This window comes from Macadamia integrifolia, chromosome 12 (genome assembly GCF_013358625.1).
Source record: "Macadamia integrifolia cultivar HAES 741 chromosome 12, SCU_Mint_v3, whole genome shotgun sequence".
In the NCBI taxonomy this organism is placed as follows: Eukaryota; Viridiplantae; Streptophyta; class Magnoliopsida; order Proteales; family Proteaceae; genus Macadamia; species Macadamia integrifolia.
The window spans coordinates 1,812,109-1,833,554 of NC_056568.1; the positions used below are offsets into that span (position 1 = coordinate 1,812,109).

The 21,446-nt window shown below is 38.6% G+C and overlaps 1 protein-coding gene across 5 annotated transcripts in view; it reads left to right on the forward strand.

Moving 5' to 3' along the window:
- Window positions 1-509: 509 nt before the first annotated feature.
- Window positions 510-21,446, forward strand: part of LOC122057762 (histone-lysine N-methyltransferase ASHH2-like) — a 42,410-nt gene continuing 21,473 nt past the window's right edge. For 3 of the 5 annotated variants that reach the window (XM_042620015.1, XM_042620010.1, XM_042620012.1), the window contains exons 1-9: window positions 511-793; window positions 909-4,761; window positions 4,869-5,091; window positions 6,823-6,989; window positions 7,161-7,240; window positions 7,559-7,690; window positions 7,796-7,912; window positions 14,406-14,498; window positions 15,793-15,870. In XM_042620015.1, the coding sequence (XP_042475949.1) occupies window positions 1,179-4,761; window positions 4,869-5,091; window positions 6,823-6,989; window positions 7,161-7,240; window positions 7,559-7,690; window positions 7,796-7,912; window positions 14,406-14,498; window positions 15,793-15,870 (4,473 nt within the window). In that variant the 5' untranslated portion in view covers window positions 511-793; window positions 909-1,178. Of the gene's footprint in view, window positions 794-908; window positions 4,762-4,868; window positions 5,092-6,822; window positions 6,990-7,160; window positions 7,241-7,558; window positions 7,691-7,795; window positions 7,913-14,405; window positions 14,499-15,792; window positions 15,871-21,446 lie in introns of all 5 variants that reach the window. The other 2 variants (XM_042620014.1, XM_042620011.1) reach the window with 1 other exon arrangement.

Below are 21,446 nucleotides of genomic sequence, written 5' to 3' on the forward strand. Positions count from 1 at the left end.
CCCAAAAAATAAAATCGACATGAATGAATTATCTGAATTAAATCCAAATCTTTTCCTTTTTTTTTTTTGGTAGGAAAATCCAAATCGGTTTCCGTTTCAGTTTCAGTTTCAGTGGGGTCAGTGTCACGAGTCAAAGACCAGCACTTTACTGACACTTTCTCCCCTAAACCGCCAGATTAATCCAAAACGCCTCTCCCTCAAATTCCGCCTCAATCCAACACGTGTCATAAAGCTTACACAACTTTGTTACAGTTACATTCGAGCTGATATCCTCTCCTCTCACGTGTTCACGAATGATAAGTATATTAAAAAAAAGGAAACATTATGTCCAGTTATGGTAGGTGTCAACATAATAAAATACTGCAACCAATCAGCCGAAGGTCCATATTGCTATATGACGTCATCTCACTAATCCAACGGTTGATATACCATAACCATGACTTTATCACATCGGTTTCCTAGGAAAGAACGATAGGAGTGTCAACACAGAATAAAAAAGGTAAGAAAAGATAAGGGTAGTGTCCGTTTGGTTTCACCTACTTCGAAAGGGAGTCCTTTTCTCGGTCTGAGCCCTTCAAAAGCTATTCTCGTTAACCGTCAAAGCTCGAGCGCGTGGGAAGAAAAATAGATTCTCTCTCTTCCTCTCTCTCTCTCTCTCTCTCTCTCTCTCTGTGTCTTCTCTCTCCGGCGTTTTCAGAGGAGAAATTAAGATAATTAAGTAGTAATTATAAGAGAAAAATTGAAGTCATCGGTAATCTATGGACTTTCGGTTCGTCTCTGGTTGTACTATCAGGTACTTCTCATTTTTTTCTCTGATTTTTTGTACGTTATTTTTATGGAATTATCTGTTGTTTATTACCTGCATTCTCTTGTAATCAGTTTTGTTGAATTGGGGTTTCGTTTTGCAGAGAAACGAGGATTTAGGGTTTCTTTTGATTCTTCTTGATAGCCGATAGGCGGGTACTGTTTTCTGTTCCATTTCTTCGTTAATTCTGAGAAGGAGTTGCATGGGCGTATAAGATTATTTCTTTGGAGTTGCTCAGTAGACGCATTGCTGTAGTGGCATTATTTTTCTTGTTTTCTGAATGATTAAGAATGGGTTAGTATAACAGTAGTTGTTAATCAACCGCCATCCAAAAAAAAAAAAAAAAAAAAAAACAGAAGTTGTGGATATAAAGATGGGTTCTTGTGAACCCGCGTTTATAGTTGAGGATTCTTTATGTGGGTTGCCGGATGAAACAGTTGGAGAATTACAAAATTGTTTGGGGGACATGGGGAGTGTTACTTTGGATTTAGTTGATGAGTTTAGAGACTGTCAAGGGTTTGATAATGGTGTTATTGACCCACCTTCTTCGCAGGCAGCGGTTTGCCAATTACTTAGTTATAATGAGGGTCGTCCTGTTACTGAACGGCTCTCCTGCTTTGAAGCAGTTTGCCCTTTATCTAATACGAATGGGGGCATCACAAGTCCAGTGGATGGATGCTGTGCTTATTCTCAAAACAAAGTTGGTGCTAATTTAGTAGATTCCAGTGTTAGATTGGAGACATCTATTTCTATGAGAGATAATTCATGTAGACGGAGTGTTTCAGAACCAGAGCAAAAGCTGTGTGAGGAATGTGAGTTTCCTTCGTCTAATGCTAATAGGGACACCACAAGCCCAGTTGATGGCTGTCAGGCTTCTTCTCAAAAGTTTGGTGCTAATTTAGTAGACCCCAATATTGGTTTGGAGGTATCTATTCCTGGGAGGGATTATTCATGTAATCTGCGACTAGATAAGAATGTTTCTATACTAAAGCAAAAGCGGCAGGATGAATGTGGGTTTCCTTTATCTAATACTAACAGGGATGCCACAATCCCAGTGGACTGGTGTCCCGCTGCTCCAGAATTTGGTGCTAGTTCAGTAGACTCAGGAGTTGGCCTGGATGTATCTATTTTTGTGAGGGAGGCTTCTTGGAATTTGCAACAAGATCATTTTTCGGAGCTAGAGAAAAATCTGCAGGATGAATGTGACTTTCTTATATCTGATATTAATGGGGATACCATAAGCCCAGAGGGTGTTTTTCCTGCTTCTAAAAAAATTGATGCTAATTCAGTAAACTCTGGAGTTGGCCTGGAGGCATCTATTTCTAGAAGGGATGGTTCACTGGAACTAAATCAAGATATGGTTGTTTTGGTAAACGATAGAAAGTTGCAGGATGAATGTGAGTCTAGTGGGCTTTGCTCTACCAAGAGTGACCAGGTCAAGCAATTATGCTGTTTGGGAACTCTAGGATCATATTTGGAAAGAGAAGGACCACACTATGAGGATGAAGTGGGAAAATCTGTAGAGAAGGAAGAGATGTCAATGGCCTCAGATCCCTTAACTGTTTCTCAGAGTAAATGCAGCCAGTGTGCAGAGCAGAAGGTTCCTGGGGACGTCAATGGTTTCTCAGTGGAAGGAGTTGGCAGCTTACAGGAGTTTGTGGAAGAGAAATGTGATGTTATAACAGGGATATCAGTTAGCCTGAGCACCCAAGCATCACTTAAAGAAGAAAATCCAGCCAATTTGGCAGAAGAGTCATCTAATGTAGCATCTGAGTGTGCATTGGAACAAAAATCATCTCAGCAATCATTTCAGCCCTGTGGTCTTGTGAATATTGCATCTTGTAAAAGCGTGGCTGTTCCAGATCTTGAGGAAGGGTGTGCTCCAAGTGGTACTCTAACTTATGGTAGTATGGTTGACTCTACTGTGCAAATGTATAGTGAAACAAGAGATTGCTTTAAACCCAATTATGTAAGTGCTCCCTCAGAGGAGGCAGTTACTGACTCAAAGGAGGTTGTGGAACAGAAATGCTATTCCTCGGTGAGGACTTCGGCCAACCTAAGCATCCACTCGTTGCATATTGAAGAAAATATTTGCAATTTAATGCAACGGTCACTCAATATAGCTTCTGAATTTTCTGGTGAAGAATCAACCTCACTCCAATCACCACTGCCCCTTGACCTTGTGGATAATGACTCTTCTAAAAGATCTGCTAAGCCTGATGTTTGGGAAAGTGATGCTTTCAATAGTGCTTTGACGTGCAGCAGCATGGTTGATTCAATTGATGGTGCAGATGGTGAAGTAAAGGCTAATGCTAAGAGTTTTGTTTCAGAATCCAACTGTCCTGATGATGTGCGTGTGCTCCCTCGGAGGAGTACCCGTGTAAGCAAACTGAATCAGATGAATGAGGTAAAAAAGGCTGTAAGCCAGTTCAGTAAAAAAGTCAATACAGTATCGCTCCCACGAAGAGCCATTGGGATCTCCTTCAAGATGGTAAGAAGGAAAAGAAGCTATCTCTGCAAACATGCACGTTCTTCTACATGGGGAGCGTTAGGAAACATCATGGAGGTGTTTAAGCAGAATGATGGGATCCTGAAGCATGATTCTGATTTGATTCAGGCTCAAACCCGTGGATCACTGAAAACTAGGGATCGCCAAGGAAGCAAAAAGCAGAAGTCTCGGACAGATGGAAATTCACAAGAGCCAAAAGGAAAATCTAATGCTTCGATTGGTTGCATTCGCTTGAAAGTTAAATTTGGGAAACAAGTGGATCAAAAAGATTTGAAGGTTGTGCTTCCTGAGGGGAACGGTTCTTCAGCATATGTGGAAACTATGAAAAATGAACGTCTATCTGAGTCAGATTGCAGGACCAGCATGGAAATCGCACAAGTAGCCAATGATTTGGAAATGGAACATAAGCTGGGGGAAGATGTTCAGCCTCCCAATGGAACTCTCGAAAATCTGGGGACACCAGTAGATGTTTCTGTTCTGGATGCACATCCTACAAAAAAGGACTTGGCGAGCATTGTGACACAATCCAAATCGTTTAGAAACAGCTCAGGTGATTGCCATGGAGTTCCCTCTCAAATAGGGACTGAATCATTGGGAGAAGCAACTGCAAATAAGAATTTAGGTCCTGGTATGTCGCCTCATTCAGAAGTGATCAATGTGATTCAGGATGCCCAAGTTGGTGCTGGAATGCAAAGGGATATACAAGTTGCTAGTTTTGATTCTGCCCAATCTGGTGTTCCTCCACAAAATGTTATGTGTTCCAACATGCTCCTTATGAAGGCAAAGAAAGGAAAAAGAAATGGTAAAGTTGAGGGAAGTCGAAATCCTGTTGGAGGATGCTGTGGACTGGATGAAATAGTGTGTGGTCCAACAAACTTGAACAAGACTATAAAATTGTCAAAACGGCAATCACAGAAGAAAGTGGGGGATGGGCTGAATGTCTTTAACCCCAGTAAGCCTATTCTTTCAGCAACTAGCCAGATTGCTTCCAGCAGCAATTTAAGCAATGAGGGGTTTGTTAGAGAATCCTTCCCATCATCAGGGCTGGTTGAACTTGGGGTTTCTCATGAAGCTTTGAAAGCAGAAACTGGCATCCAAGCCTGTGAATTACCCAGTCATGATGTCATGAATAAACCAGAGACATGGACTTCTGAATTTTCTGCTTCTAAAACTAAAGGGCATAAACTTTCTAAAACTTCCAAATCCACTGCACGGGTAGGGAAAAATCATTCTCGTGTCTCAGATTCAGCAAGGCGTGGGAGAAAAAATGTTTGTGAGAAGGAGGAAGATCGGGAGAAGTCATCTAGAAAGAGCAAAGCCAAGAAGGAGGGATTTTCCAATGTTGAAGTCAGCCAGCATGAAAATCACCCTGAAATAGGTGGGAACATCAATGTCTCTTCAGTGATGGAAAAGGATTCAGTGACTGGTGGACCCGCTGAATTGATCGGTTAGTTTCTCTTCTCGCACAACTGTTTTCTGTCTTATATATGTTCTAATGTTCTAGTCTGCTGCTTCTTTTCTTTCTGGCGCTAAACAAAGTTGTTGATTCTACAGAGTTTAATCTAGTAGCTAATGCGATCAGCCGCAATCCAGTAAGAAACAATGCCGACAATGAAGTGCCACCTGAGAATATCTCTAGCTTGAATGCTGTATTCAATGGGTTTGAGGAGCAGTTTTTACCAGCACGGATTGCATGGGTGTGCTGTGATGATTGCCGTAAATGGAGGTGTATATCAGCTGGACTTGCTGATTATATAGAAGAGACGAATTGCAAATGGTAAGCATTATGGATGTGATTATTGAAATTCCCCTCATTTACTTGCAATTATCTAATAAGCATGGGCAATTTCAAATTTTCTCAAAACACATTGAAATGGATACTCATGCTTGCAGTATAACCCCCCCCCTCCCGGCTAATTAGTTAGTACTACTACCTGATGCCTATATATACATCGATATGTATGTCCTAATTATATGCATATGGAATAATTTAGATGTTGTGATGAATGCTTAAGTTTGATGTTTCAGACACTGACAAAACTTATCTATGTTGTTATTAACTTATTATGAAGTCTTGCAAAGATGCCTACTTCATGTAAATAACCATTTCACATGGAATGGTAGTATGATTCTCTTAAACTTTCATTGCCTTTCACTATAGTTATTAGTTAATATTTTAACACTTCTTGGGATGGAAAGAAATAATTTTTGCAGCTTCTAGCGTTTATCATGTTGATGAGATGCTAATTTTTCTCTTGAAATTTCTGATTGGTTTTGATTTTAATTGTGCATATTTGGGTGGTAGGGGTTTGTACGAGGGATAAATAATGTTACAAAAGGCCCTTGATACTTATCCAAGTATCCAAATACTTAGCACACATCTTGTTAGTTTTCTGACTGACTTGCTTGTCCAATAAATGGATGCTGTTTCTTGTAGTGTTATATTGTTGGTTAATATGTAATTTTTACATGAAAGTCTTTTTCATATGTCTATATATCTCTTTATTTGTTTGTAAGTGTACCTCCTGCTTTGCTACCTTGTGAGAGGTGGCCTGAAAGTTTGCAGTGTTCAGCTGACCTTTCAACTCACTTGCCTCTCTCACATTTTGCCATTTCTTTTTTATTCTGACTTGTATTAGGCTCTCTTTGGTATCGTTTTTCTTTTTGATTTTTACTTATTTAACAAAAATCATTAATGAAAACCATTTTTTACCAAAACATAAAAATGGTTTGGTAACTACTTGACAAAAATGATTTTTTGTGAAAAATAGTTTGGTATTTTTATGTGTAAAATGGTTTTTTGATTTTCCTCCTAATCCTCTTTCTCCACTTTTGACGGAGGAAGAGGGGGCAAGGGGCTTGTATTTCTAATTTCAAAGAAAATGACTATTTTACCCCTCCATATTGGGATTTTAAGCACATGTTCATTAAAGTTCAGCGCAAAAATTACTAAAAATCAATTCTGACTAAAACACATAAATGACTCTTGATCTCTTTTTGATTTTTGTGTTTTATCAATTTTTTTTTAAAATAGAAACAATGTCCATAAATAACACCAAATGCAATCAAAACCATTTTTGTGAACAAAAATCAAAAAGAAAAATGATACCAAAGAAGGCCTTAGTCGTGTATGGTGAAAATTTTGAAGATCTTAGTTCTTGGTTTTTTGTCTTCTCGTCGAAAAAGTTGTTCTGCTTCATTTCTGTTACTGGCTTTCTTCTCTCCCCCACTCCCCACACACCCAACTCTTCATATACGTACCCATATAGGTATTGACAAACGCCATTAATGGAGTGAAAATCTCTACATGGAATGGATTTGGATTTGAAAAGGGTACATGGATATGGAGTTAATGGAGTTAAGCTCCCTTTTTCTATTTTGTTCTCTGGTTTGACCTTTACAGTTCCTAATGTAAGAACGGGTTAGTGTCCAATGCTTTTGGATATCCATTGATCTCTGTTTAGTGTTTAATGGTCACTTGTTTTGTTTTGTTTTTTGTTTTTTAAAGGATTTGCAAGGACAATGCAGACAAGGCATTTTCTGACTGCTCAATTCCTCAGGAGAAGTCAAATGCAGAGATTAATGCAGAGTTGGAAATATCAGATGCCTCTTGTGAAGAAGATGCTTATGACAGACGCCGAAATTACAAGGCATTTGAACACAAGCAGCCAAGAGGTATGTTATTTGTGCAGTTGTGCTAACTGCAGCACACAACTTTAATATGGTTTCAGAACTTGAAATATTCACTTGATTTGTTAGAATTTTATATACTTCTTCCATGCATATAACTTATTTTATTGTTGTAAGAAAAAAAAAAAAAAACTCATCTTATTGATTCTGCTGCAGCTCCTCAAGAGGCAACTTGGAAACTTATCAAGTCTAATTTGTTTCTGCACCGTAGCCGTAAAACCCAAACCATTGATGAGGTCAGAACTACTCTTGTATTCATCTGATTTGCAAATATACTTTTGTTCTAACTTTAGCTGCATTTTTTTTCTTCTATAGCTATGGGAACTAGGACGAAATCAACATTACATAATTGTGAAAAATGTCTTTCCATTGTTATCATATGCTTTTTGTTGGTAAAATAATAATGTTCCAATCATTTTCCTTGCTCAATGTTGATACTTGATCTTCTGTTTTTTGTGTGGGGGAGATATGCTGATATGCATCTTCATCCATCCAATGTCTTGTCCTCTGTTCTTTGTTTTTCTAATATTTGAGTTCCCTCTATATTGAACCAGATAATGGTATGCCATTGCAAACGTCCTCCAGATGGCAGCTTGGGTTGTGGAGATGAATGCCTGAACCGGATGCTTAACATTGAATGTGATAAGGGGACCTGCCCTTGTGGGGACCTTTGCTCAAACCAACAGGTCTTTTAGCTTGTGTTGCCATGATATTTAGATATTTATGTATTTATCCTTCCCCAGGGTTCCTTTTTTAAATTCCATGGGTTTTGTCCAAATGTTTAATTGCAGTTCCAAAAATACAAATATGCAAAATTTAAGTGGTTCCGTTGTGGAAAAAAGGGACATGGGCTGCAGTTGCTGGAAGATGTTTATGAGGGACAATTTCTTATTGAATATATTGGAGAGGTAACTTGGCAATTATTTTATATTTACTTTAACTGTTTTTATTTTTATCCGGCTGGATTCATTCGATTAAAAATAAAAATAAATAAAAATAAAAAGAAAAAGCAGAAGATCCTTCCAAAGGAACTGTGTTGGGAGCATATTTTGGTACTTCTGATTTTATGACTGTATGTGTGCCATGAAATTTTTTCTTTGCAGCAGCAATAAGGATCTGACCCACATGCCTTTATTTATTTATTATTGGAGAGGGTTCCCTGAAAGGAAGCATGGCCCCTACACCAGCACGTGGGTCAATGGGAGCATCAACATGGGCATTATTTCTGCCTTTCATGAGGGATAGGGATGGGGATGGGGATGGGGCCGGTCATTTGGCCCCCCCACTGTCTGTGTGTAGGGGCCACGCTGCTTTTTAGGCTTTTCCACTTTATTTATTTATATTTTTTTTTGGGTGGGTGGGTGGGTGGGTGGGGGGTGGATTCACAAATTTTTAGTTCAACACAATCCGTTACCCATACTGTATTGACAAAGTAATTATTGTAGTGTTTGCTCAATTCTGATTGGCTTCTTGGCTAATTTGCTATCTGGCTCTGTAGAAAAGCTAGGCTGATGTTCTGAGGTTAAAAGTGACTGCTATTAACGATGCCATTCAGATGGTTCTCTCTCTCTCTCTCTCTCTCTCTCTATATATATATATATATATATAGGGATTTTCTTATTGACACCCCTCAAGGTGTCAAATAATTTGTAACCTTACTTTTTTGCCCTTTTGGTATGAGTCGTATGCCACATTTTTCTCCAGTGAGGGTAATACTTGTAGGACAATGGCAACTTTTGATAATAACATAATGGTATGTCATTTTCAACTTATTTTTGAAAACCCTTTTATAACCCTATCTTATATATATTTGAGAATAAGACAAAGGGAAATTAAGAGAAGTTAAGTTTTAAATACACCTATAGAAGTGTCATTCAGACACTCCCATATATATAACTTTGACAGGGTTAGGTTTGAGACCTGAAGGCTTGAAAGGGTTTTACATTGACTTAGGGTTTTGGGGTATACTGAGATAGTCTTGATTAGGGGTTGATGGAGTCGGCATTGTTGAACATTGATATAATAGTTTGACTTCAAATCTCATGGTGCAGGGGAGACTTTTAGGTCAGAAGTGGGTTAGCATACTTATTTGTTATTTAATGATTGAACTTAGATATTGCTTGATGTTCTGCTTCTTGCTGATTCAACTTTTAAGGCCCAATTTCCTAATCCAATCTTTCACAAACTTGAGATGTGTTTTGGGAGATGAGGTCTCGTGGTGCGATCCCGAGGATGAAAACCCTATTTGGGTTTGTTATTGTCCAACACAAAGAGTAGAAGTCTCAAAACAATAAATAAACTGAATTTTAAGAGAAGAGTGGAAGCACTTTCAATAACCAGAATTTAGGACTGTTTAGTAGCTAAGGAATGGGAGGATACAAAAGGGGTTTAGGTGTATTAACGGGGGGTAAATATGGGGTAATTTTGAGAATACGAATAAAAGGGTCTCAACAGCTATTATAAGGGGAGGTGGTTATCTTTGACCTTTCAAGTTTCAACAATTTTCTTTTTTTAATAGACAATGCGCTCTGGCCGCCCTTTTGATTTTAGTTCAGCAGGCAAATAATCCTAGACAAACAAATTCCTTCTAGCAACGAATGGGGCAAGATGGGTGGAGCAAGGCACTGTCTCTTGACAACGGGAGTGGTGGATGACAGATTTCAGTTCTCTTGAAAGAACTCTCTCATTTGAAGGTATTTCAGTCTGAATATTCGGGGGTAGAAACCATACCCAAGGCCTCTCGAATGCACTAGTGATCAGTTGGAAGAAACCAGGAGAAGAGGAACTGGATAGATCTGAAACCAGGTCTGGTGGTAGGGTAAGAACCAATTCTGAAATCAGTCTTGTAACTCACAATCCCTACAACGATTGGGCACCAAATCCCAAGGGTTGGGTCGCCTCTAGGGTAAGTAGTAACTTATTAAATTTGAGGCTGAAAGGATGCAGGATGAGGGAGTTTGATGAAAGAGTATGGTGCCGCCAGTAATGCTAAATGCAAGGCAATATCATGTAGGTGACAATGAACTTGAACTTAGTAAAGAAAGGGAAATCGCAGAAAAAAAAAATTAACCGCAAGAAATTGAGAAGAATACATGATGAGGGGAGATAGATGTTACCTGAGATGGAAGGAAGAAGGGAGTTGGAAGAATGTCATGGTAGAGAGGGAAGAAGGAAATCATGACTAGCATAGCTACATGCACACTCCACAACCGTGAAGGTAACTTACTCCAATCTCTCATTCAGTACTCTAAAATCGATCATAGGTTACATGCTAATATGTAACTAAAACTCCAAACATAGAAATAGAAACTACATCACGTAGGATATTAAAATGAAACGAGGAAACTAAAACATGAAAGCTAAGTTCTACGTAATCTAGCCAAAATAAAATAAAAACGATTATTCCTATGTGGTCTACCAGCCCCCGTTAGACTAGAAAAGATATGGGCAGATGAAGATGATTTATGACTACAGGCTTTGGCAAATTAAATCTTGGGTGTGACGCATGTCTTGGGCAATAACCAGTTATTTGGTGAACTATTTTTTTTATGGATCCATGTAGCTGACCCTATTAAGTTGGGAGAAGGCTGAGTTTGTTGTTAGTTTGTTTGTTTTAGTATCTTGTAATACGATATCAAGCAATATCCCATCAGACATCCGAAAGTTGGAGTTTCTGCAATACCTCAGCCTTTCTTCAAATTAACTAATAGGGAAGATTCCATCAGAGCTCTTCAGCTCATCTTCACTTCTATGCAAGCTTGACTTGAGCAATAATAGGCTTTCGGGGCAGATATCAGTGGAGATTGGAAGGTTATCAAATCTGCAAAGTTTAGACCTATCGGCAAGCAATCTCATGGGGCCAATACCACAGGAACTTGGGGTCTGCCAAGGACTAATATTATTGAATCTCAGTGATAATGAATTAAATGGGACAATTCCGTTCCAGAACTTGGGGATCTTGCAGTCTCTTCTAGATTCAGTGAAAATTTGCTCAGCGAACTTGAATCCTTCACCTTTGGTGAGACCTAAAGATCCAGTTATGTCGTTTTCTCCACAACCCACAGGTCATCCCCCAGATTTTTTCATGAGCTAGGTGATGCTGATCCTGATGTGGATGATCTTGAAGCAGAAAAAAAAAATAAAAATCACAGCTTGGAAACTAGAATTCACTGGAAAATCCGAATCTTTCTCTAAACAGACTCTCTGGTTTGATACCCTCTGCCCTGCAAGGTTTGAGAAAAGACACACGAGTCTTGTGGCTGACCAAATATTTGAACGAAAAGTGGTAAATCTGCAGAAGAAGATATCAATATCAAAAATCAAAACTCAGACATTAACAGAGACTAACCCAAAAGGGGGCTACGGTAATGGAAAGGAGTTTTGATTTCTGAAATCAGTGAGATAAGAGTGTGAGATGCGGGACAAGAGAGAGATGCGTGATGAGGGTTTCGACAAGGGATGAAGGAAAATAGTTTTATAAGGCTTACTTTACAAATTTAGCATCAAAATTGAGCTGTTATAGTACGTGCTCATTATATTCAGCATAAAAATAAAGAAAAACTATTTTAGCTATAAATCATGAGTGACGCTTCGAATTTATTATGTTTTTTGTGTTTTTCCAATTTATTTTAAATAGAAACAAGCTCGCTCCAGAAATGATACCAAACACATGCAAAAACGTTTTTGTGTAAGAAAAGAAAAATGAAGCCAATGAGACCTTACTTCATGATGCAATTATCAAATCATGACACAAGTCCTGCGGAGATGAGACAATCTTTGTTAAGGCTGACATGGCCAGTCTCATCTTCATATTCAACTAGATCTTGAAAGCCGATGATGGCAGTCATCATCATGGTTTGAGTCTCGATTTTGCCCAGGCTCAAAACCGAGATCTCTCTAGATCTCGGCGAACCCTGGTATTTTTTGACAAGAAAACTCGGGATGGGTTTTGGTGGCCACATGGCCAAGTTAGGTCTTGAAATTAGTCATCCGACCTATTTTAGGCCTTCTAAACCTAGTGGAAACATTAGATTTTAAAGAATAAACCCAAAATGGTACTTTGACTTCGAACCCTAAGTTGGTAGTCTACGTTGTATGCAATCTCTACCCTAGGCTATTCTACACAATCTTTTGTACTACTAGAAAACATACTTTTCAAGTAAAACAACTTAAATAAGAATTAGGAATTAAATGACATCAAATTATAAACCATTTAATAAATTAGGCATCGACATCGTTGAATCACATATACTAGATTTACCAAGAGTCACATATATTAGAATAATCAATAGTACAATACAAGTGGATGTTCCACCTTATGCCCATTCTAGAGTCCTAGATTCCTAGTATTGAAACAATTGACCAGCAGGATCATAACCGCTATTTTTTTGCTGATGGAAAATCAAAATTATCTCCAACAATCACAAAAGTTAGGTAAGATTTTGTTCTTGTTGAGAAACATCCTCTTGTTCCAAGTTTCTTTGGGTAAAATTTGGCCAAAAAAGAGTGGAAATAGGAGATGGGGTGTAGTTTTCTTCGCAAACAGGTTAAAACTGCTCGAGATACCCGAGAGTGGTTCGAAACTAGTCTAGATAACTGAGATTTCGCCAAGATATCTTGGTCTAGATATTGTATTATTTGCATCTTGCTTGTTGTTTCGTCTTGAGATCTCTGAAAACTGAGATATTTGCGAGATCTTGTACTATGGTCATTATTATGTGAGTCTGGCAGAGTGTAATCATTATGTAAGCCTGATCGTGTCCCTCTATTTTTGGTGTAGCCAATGCGATCTTCATTAAATCTAAACATGGTCAGTCACATCTTCAGATTCAACTGGATCTTTAGAGCTCCTTTAACTCTTTGTTTTCTCAAGTTTGTCTTTGTTGGCTGTTGTTAGAGTGAAGAACTCAGGAATTTGTGTGCATTAAGTTCCGGGAGGGAACTTAATTGGCACTTCCAAGTTCCACCCATGACTGTTCTAACTAGTTGGATTTGGTTGTGATACAATGTCTGGGATATAGAATGGGTATCAAGTGATCAACAATCTTTAGTAGGAGTCAAGCTAGCAGGTCTGAATTCCAAAACAAAATCAATTTATTGCACAAGGGGTTGGAATAGGGTGATTGCTTATTTGGAGAAGGGTCCTGGAGTGAAAACTATAAGTGCCGTAATTGTTGAAGACTTGGTCAACATGCGAGGTTGGATGGATATTAGGATTGGAAGATACAGGGGGGCACATGAATGTGTTCCAAAATTTCTTGCATTTGAATGATAGAGATTGGCAACAGCTACAGAAATTGATTATCTTTGTTTTCACCAAGATTCCACCTGTTTGTGCATCGAATGAGGGTGGTCCCTGTGGCCTTACTGTGAATGGTGGTTAGAAGGAGTTTCCAGTGGATGTCCTTCAATGGGATTGCCATTCCAACCAAACTAAAATGCCTGGTGAGGAAGTTGGGGGATGAGTCAGAAGAAGGGCTGCTATGCTAGAAGATATTTGTGCTCCTGCATCATCTCATTCACTTTGCTCTTTCTCTTCTTTGCCTTTCCTTCCGTATGTTTCTCTAGTGCTGGGTTTGAGTTTGTATTTCTTCTCTTCTTTTTTTTTTTGGGGGGGGGGGGGTGGGGGGGTTAATTTTTTAGTCGAAGGGGCTTTTTCTTGCTTTTAGCTAAAAGAGAACTGGTTGTTGTAGTCATTTCCGGTGAAGTGTTTGTTCTGCCTAGATGATTGCTTTTTTCCTTTGGGTGCAAAGTCCCCCTTTGATGGTTATAGTGGTGGATTGAACTGGTTTTTCTAATTGTCATTCCCTCCAAGTTTCTCTTCTCTCTTCATTTTCTACCTTTTGTGGACCTTGGGTTTCCTGGATTTGCACTCTCTTTTGCATTGTTACTTAATACGATACAATTTTGTTAGGGGAGATGGGGGATCCGGGGAAGAGAGAGATTGATAATCAGTGCTATTCATGATCGTTACAAATACGTTAACTTGTCTCTGCATTAGTCTTGGAGAACTGTGGAAAATGAGTTGTCCTTGCATCTTGGGGCATGTGAGTTGCTTATTGTATTGTTATCTCTTGCCTCTCCATCCACTCTTTTGTGTGTCTTCCCTTTATATTTTTGGAACTAGTGTCATGTTGTTGCCTATCATTGAAAACATAATATTCCCTGGCCTTTGTATTCCTACTTTTCTGTTCTTTTACTTGTTCCCTTGTGCAATTGATCAACAAAATCTCAGTGAATTATTGATCTCTCATTTCGGTCGCATTGTTTTTTCCTTTTCCTGATAAAGTAAACTCTATTTTTTTTTAGGCTTGGTTCTTGTTCCAACATAATTCTTACTTGGTCAATATGACTGGTTTATAGTTGTAATATTTTCCAAGTTGTGACTTGTGATCCAATCAGGTGCTTGATTCTCATGCTTATGAAGCACGACAGAGGGCATATGCTTCTAAAGGGCAAAAACACTTCTATTTCATGACACTGAATGGTAGTGAGGTTGGTCATCCTGCACATTTTATTGTAATACGCTTTCTTCCTTTTTGAGCATGCTGTGGATCTATAATTATTTGAGTATGTTACCCAGACGATATAATACTAGTTCAGTTCTTCTCTTTACAGTTCATACTGCATGATCTCATTAAATGCTAATTACTTTTGTGTTAATTTTTCTTCTTTTTTGGGGGGTATTTCTTTCCGCGGGGGATTGGGGAGGGGGGGAGGGGTATTTTCTTTTTAAGGAAGTTGTTCATTAAGTGTTGGAGGTGCTGGTTGAAGATGGATGTGGGTGGTGTCTTGTAGGGAACTGGTGGTCTTGCTGGTTTTTTTGCTCTTCCTACAACACTTTCTTCCCTTCTTGGGAACTGGCTACGGGTTCCTCAGCCCCTATGATGTGAAATTTATATTTAGTGAAATTTTGATTTTTATGGAAAGCCTTTTTATTCCAGCTGTAAAATGTGTCCCTTGAATCTACGTTATTTCCAAAGATTATAGCGTTAATAAAATCAGGCTCTATGGTTAGGATTCTTTGGCATGCATGAGGTCAAAGAGATAACCCTCTGCTTTGGTAATAAATTTATTTATTCATCCACAAAGAGATAACCTCTGCTCTGTTAGTCCTTATCACCTATGAGACCTGAATTAGCAGAGATATGACATACCTGTCCTAAAAAAAGTTTCCTCGATGCTCAGAGGGCTTGGAATTCCATAATAGCAAAGACTAAATTTTTCCTTTCTTCTTATCCTTTGTAGGTTCATTTTGCTCTGTAACTGTTTGTTGACAACTTGACAGTTTTTGGCTTTATTTTCCTATCCTTTTTCTTTGAAGAACTTAAAAAAAAAAATGAATTTGTTCTTTGTGTTGTCTAATATTTTACTCTTGGAAACTATTTAACTTGTTATGTTTAACTTCATTATTAAAGTTTGATCGATATCCACTAAAAGAAAAATTAAGAAACTAACTTACCAACTGCAATTATGTTCATTTTCCAATTTCTCTTAGTTACTTTTTTTTTTGTATTTGGTCTGTTAAGGTTGTGCTCTTAAGGCTATGGTTGAATCTCCTGGTATTGTCTTATGACTCTTATCATCTTTTTTTTTTTCTTCTGTGGTTCTCTTCTCCCTCTGAATTATGGCCCTAGGTTTACCTGATTGGTCTCTCCATGTTTCAAAGACGTTTTGCATTTAATTTTAGTGAAGCATGTTTTCTATGCTACTAAAACAAAAAAATTTAGTCACAAATATCATATTACTATGTTTGTTCAATTGTTTTGATTTGGTCCTTTTCTTTCAGATCATAGATGCATGTGCTAAAGGGAATTTGGGGCGTTTTATTAACCATAGTTGTGAACCTAATTGCCGTACAGAAAAGGTGAGTTTTTTGTACGCTGTCAGTTTGTTTTCTCATATATGCACATGGGTACATTCTTCCCATGCTTTTTTTGTCCCTTTAATTCATGTGCATTGGTCCCTATGTCCCCACTTCATTATGTATGCGTATTTTTGTATTGTATCTTTGTGTTTGTATATTTACGCATGTAGGTAGATAGATAAATCAATTTGATTTTGCTTTGTTGTATAAATCTGTCAATAAATATTTGATTATTACTACAATTGTGTTATGCCTTTCCCAAAATTATAATTATTTTGTGCCAGTCACGAAGCCCCTTTTTGCTTGTTTTATGATATGGATGTGCCAATCATTAAGCCCCTTTCTGTTGGATGTGATATGTTGATCAATATAGGAGTGTGATTTAAATGATTTGGGGAAAGATGAGTAGATGACTCTTTCCCAATTATACTGTATTTACACAGGGTGAAGCCTATATGGCTATATGTGTTCTCATTAGTCACGGATGAGTTGGCTGCATTCATTAGATGAAGTCCCATGGTATATGCTGTTGCTTGTCAATGATTTTTTAATTTAAAGCTATTTTATTTTTTTAGTTACGGTGAAATTGTTTATAACCTGAAGTATTTAAGATATGGCATGCTATACCACAATGTGTTTAGTGAAACTGATCCGGGAGCATTTAGGTTAAATTTTTTACTGGACCAATAGAGAAAATTATAAATACAAGGTGTTACCTAAAGGGATTTAAGCCGTTGTTGAGACCTTGGAAATCTTCCCGGAGGATGTAATTTAGAGTCATAAGGAATCGTGTGATGGAATCAGAAAGAACATAGGAGCTGGTGTACATGTAATGTAATTAGTCAATTTAAGGCATCAGAATTTTCTTTAGTATTAGTTTGGGGTATTTTAGAATTTTCAGCTGCAGGGTGGGTATTGCTTAAGTTTATGGTATTTTTTTCAAATAAAAGAAATGAAGAGGAGACCTCTAGGTTAGGTTCAGTTAAGTTGCTATTTTCATTTGTTTCTTTTTCCTGTGATAATAGTTGCTCTTTTGTTAGTTTAGGATTATTGGCCTATGCGGTTATGTGTACAGCGTGGAGAATCAACTTGAGAATTGTGGCATCCTTAGTGAGGGCATGGATACAGGTTTAATGCCCGGTTTTTATTTATCGCCATGAACTGTAAACACCCCTTCTAGGTTTTTTTTTTTTTTGGGGGGGGGGGGGGGGGGAACGGGGGTGGGGCGAGGGGAATTTGGGATTGACAGTTGCTCTTTATGCTCCTGTCAAACGCTAAAGGCTGATGGTGGTTTCAATGCTTGGTTGCCTTGTGGCAAACCTCTAGAGTTGGTTGGTTTTTTTGGTTTTCAGAGTATGAAATTGCTTTGGTGATTAATCTAATTGATGTGAAACCCAGGTCAGAAATACCTCTTTGGGCTTGCTTATGGCTCACCAAATTATCACACAGCCCAACAATTGAAAGGAATGGCAGAACTGTAAATATGTAAATGATGCAAGGGGAATGGCAGGGCTGTAATTAACCAAATAGGGGGGGTCACTTAATAGACCTAGTGATGTAGATAAGTCACTTGGGCTTATTTTACTGCAAATAAGCCTTGGGTTGTGTTATATATATGTGTTGGGCCTTTGATCCCATGGGTTTCCTTTGAAATGGGCCACTTTAATGGGCCTAAAATATGGGTAGAAAGTCGGGAAACGGGATTTAATTTATTAGTTTAATTAGTTGTTATTTAATTCAATAAATTCCCATTAGGCCTTTGGTCGGTTGTAAAGTCCTATATGGACTATTAGTTAGTTAGTCCTACTCCATGTTGGAGTCATAAAGTCAAGTCCTAGTCCTATTTTGAATTCATAGTTGTAGTAGGAGTGTCTAGTCGTCTTTGGAAACTAGCTCCTAGTCTTAGTATGATTGTAAACTTCCCCTCTATAAATAGAGAGGCATATGTACCATTATTAGACAGATTTGAATGAAAAAAAAGTTTGCAACTAAATGCTTAGAGCAGCCGAGATAGTTGTGGGTGAGAAGCCCAGGCTGAGATAGCCACTTCCTTTATTCTCTTTCACCCTTCTCAACCCACCATCTGTTTTATTCTTCTTTTTCTAATTTATTTGCTGTAACATTCAAGAGGTATACTTCAAATTCTGATAAAAGTCTCCAGAAATCAGAACCGATCAGCAATCCTAATGGGAATAGGAGAGAGATCAATCTCCTCTCTTTCTCTCTTCTGTACTTTGTTCAGCTAGGTTTTTAATCAGGGTATGGCTTCATAAGGGTCCCACGATCCGTACCTAGTCACTGTTGGAGGCATTCAGCTGCTGTTCTTGAAGTTTCTTCTCAGTTTTCTCTCTCCTAGGTCAGAAAATCAAGAAAGCCTATAACTTCACAACCATCCGTCAAAATCCTCTCAACTTTGGGGGTTTTTGTACCCTCCCTAGGGACTATCTATGCCCAAGAGTGCAGCTTAATCGGACTCCTACAGACCTGGCGGCACCTCGCTCTGCCCAGCCATATTGCAGGTGTTTCTCTCTCTTATAGGGTTGGTTTTTGGGCTGGTTTTGCTCTTGTATAGGTATTGTATCCTTGGGGGTTTATTTGATGGTCTTTTTTCTTTGTTTCCTTGTCCTATTTGTATTGTTTGGGGTTATAAACTGTTGGGGTAGTTTCCTGTAATCTACTCCTGCATTACCTAGGCAATGACATCAGGACATTTATGATTATAGGTTACACTTGGAATGGAATAAAATATAAGGGTTGGGGGTGATAAAGGAGAGAAGGAAGGGTAGTTTTGAAACAAGAAATAAAGGAGGACTACGGAATCTTTATTTATGGACTTCCAACTCTCGCTCTTATGAGAAGATTTGGAATGCCATCTACTTCGACGTCTCCTTCAAACATGGATGCCTCAAGTTCCGTCCTGTTGGAGACTCTCCAAGGAACCAACATATTGTTGTTGCCTGGGGACTTCCCCTTTCAAGTTTAGCCTCTCCCCCTCCCCCTTGATGGTTGTTCCCAGTAGGTCTGTAGTAGTCCTTGGTCTCCGACTCCCCCCTCCCTGTTCCTTTACGGGTTTGTTCCTTTTTGGCTTGGTGCCTCCTCCCCCCTCTCCCTCTGTATATTCTTCTCCATACGCAATCAAATTGTTTATTCATCCAAAAAAATAGAGAAGGTATCGTACAAGGTGGGGAGGGATAAACTTGGAATGGAAAGGCGTAACAAATGGGAGAGGGAGGGGTATTTTGGAGAGTAATGATAAAATAAAAAAGGAACTGAAATCGCGAAAAGGGGGGAGATGGAAGGTTGTCTTCGACCTTGGAGTAGAACCAGCAGTCAAAAGGGTTAAGATTTCAATGTGGAGATCTCCAAACCAAGTGCTCCAATCAAACCTTAAAATCTGGAAATAGGTAACTGCGTCAAGAATTTATGGAGGGCAACCAACAATTACTCAATAACCAGCTGTAGGATCAAATAAAATTCTTTGAAATTAGACCAGGTATAGCTGTTGCAGCCAGATCTGGTTCCAGAGTTCAATCTCTCAATAGAAGTGGCATTAAGGTGCAGGAAATCTAAAGAACTGATTGCCCAGAGGCAAGGATTAAAGTATCGGTATCGGTCGCCGTATCGGTCGGTCAAAATTAAGATACGTATCGGAGGGTATCGTATCGTATCGGAGATACGTTAAGATACGCTAAAGATACGCACATAAATGGATAGGGAACACATTTTTATTTACTTTTGCATAAAAAAACAGTTAAAAAAAAGCTATATGTAACATGTAGAATGCATAAATACTTAAGTAGAGGCTATCGTATTGCTAGACAAATATATTGAGTTGAAAATGTTCAAAATGATGAGGTTTCTTCCAGTTTTTTCTTTCCTCATTGCCATTGCCACTGTGATGAGTGCCATGAAGAGTGTTGTGGTGGTTCAAATCGTTGGCTAGGACCTTCTTTAATAGGAGCAACTAAGATGATGTTCTGCACTTGTCGAATATAGGCACAATATTTACTCCAGTCGAAATATTTATGGTAGTGGGTCTCCCATTCATTGTAGAATCTTCTGTACTGCTTAGGAGTGGCCAATGTTGATCCTGCATAAGTCCCACATCCATAGCTTGAAGAAACACCTGAAGATACATGGTGTCCATGTCCAGATGAGGAACCAGCATGATCTGAACTTTTGTACTGCTTTGGATTGGCAAATAATTGTCCTACAGAAGTCCCATATCCATAGCCTGAAGATGCATCTGAAGATACATGGTGTCCATGTCTGGATGAGGAACTAGCGGGATCTGAACTAATGCTCATTGACTCCATGCACTCATCAATGCATCAGTAGTACTCGGATTGTGGGATCGTCTACCCTCCGACTATAAGACTTTGGTTGTGTGTGAGCACCATGATGACTATCTTGGGTTGCATGTGTAAATGCAGCCTCCTCTGTGAAATGTACTGGTACATAAGTTTGGCCACCACCACAACATCATTATCATCATCATCAGCACCATCCTTGTCTTGATCATCATCATCACCATCTGGTTGAGTTACACTGTCCTTGTCTTGTTTGAACCATTTACTTCCACAATGTTTCCTTCAATCTACCATTTGAGTCTCCAAAAAGGTGTGTGAATCAAAGGGGAAGAAAGAAGAGAAATATAGAAAATTGTTGGTAAATGGTGAGAGTTTGAAGTGTTTGTTTCAAACAAAAAAGGCACATTCCACACTTAAGTAGCCGTATCGTACCGTATCTGTACGATACAGTGCGATACATACCAATATAGGAATTTTTAGGTTTTCAAAAGTTCGTATCGTGGAGTATCGTACGTATCGGTACCGATACGGTACGGCATGATACGATACTACCGATACACCGATATACAAAGAGGGTCAAAAAATTCCCTGTAGCGTATCAGTATGTATCGTGCCGATGCCTACCGATACCGATACGTATCGGCCGAAACAACACAATACTCCCCGATACTTAAAACCATGCCCAAAGGAAGCAAACAAGCCTCCAAAATCCCAGAATCAATGAATTAGACTCCAAGTAGTCTAGCAGCTTATACTCAACCAAACAGTGACACAGGTGACAGGGAAGAAGAAGAAGAAGAGAGAGAGAGAGAGCACAAAAGGGGGGAAGTTCGCATACAAAATCATTCCATTCTTTTCAATCTGAAAACTATCATAATTACAGTATATATATATATATAAGAAATTAAACTACTAGAACTCGAAACCGATTCCAACTAGGAAACTACTATCCCAATAGCTATCTCCTACTTGACCTACCCAAATAAAAAAGATTACATGTCAATCCCAAAATATAAATAAATTAAATCCTAAAATATTCTACTAGACCAAAGACTGAAATTTGGACCCGGTTCTCGGTTTGGGTCCCCCAACAGCTTGGTTTTAACCTTTAGAAACTCATATATATGTGCCCATACATGCACGAGTAACAGTTGCTGAAGGTTGTATTGGCTTCTTATTGCCAGTGCCTTGTATTATTTTTTATGTTTTTAACTTTTATATTTCTTTTGCCCTTTCTTGCTTTTGCATAGTTTCTGTTATTCAATT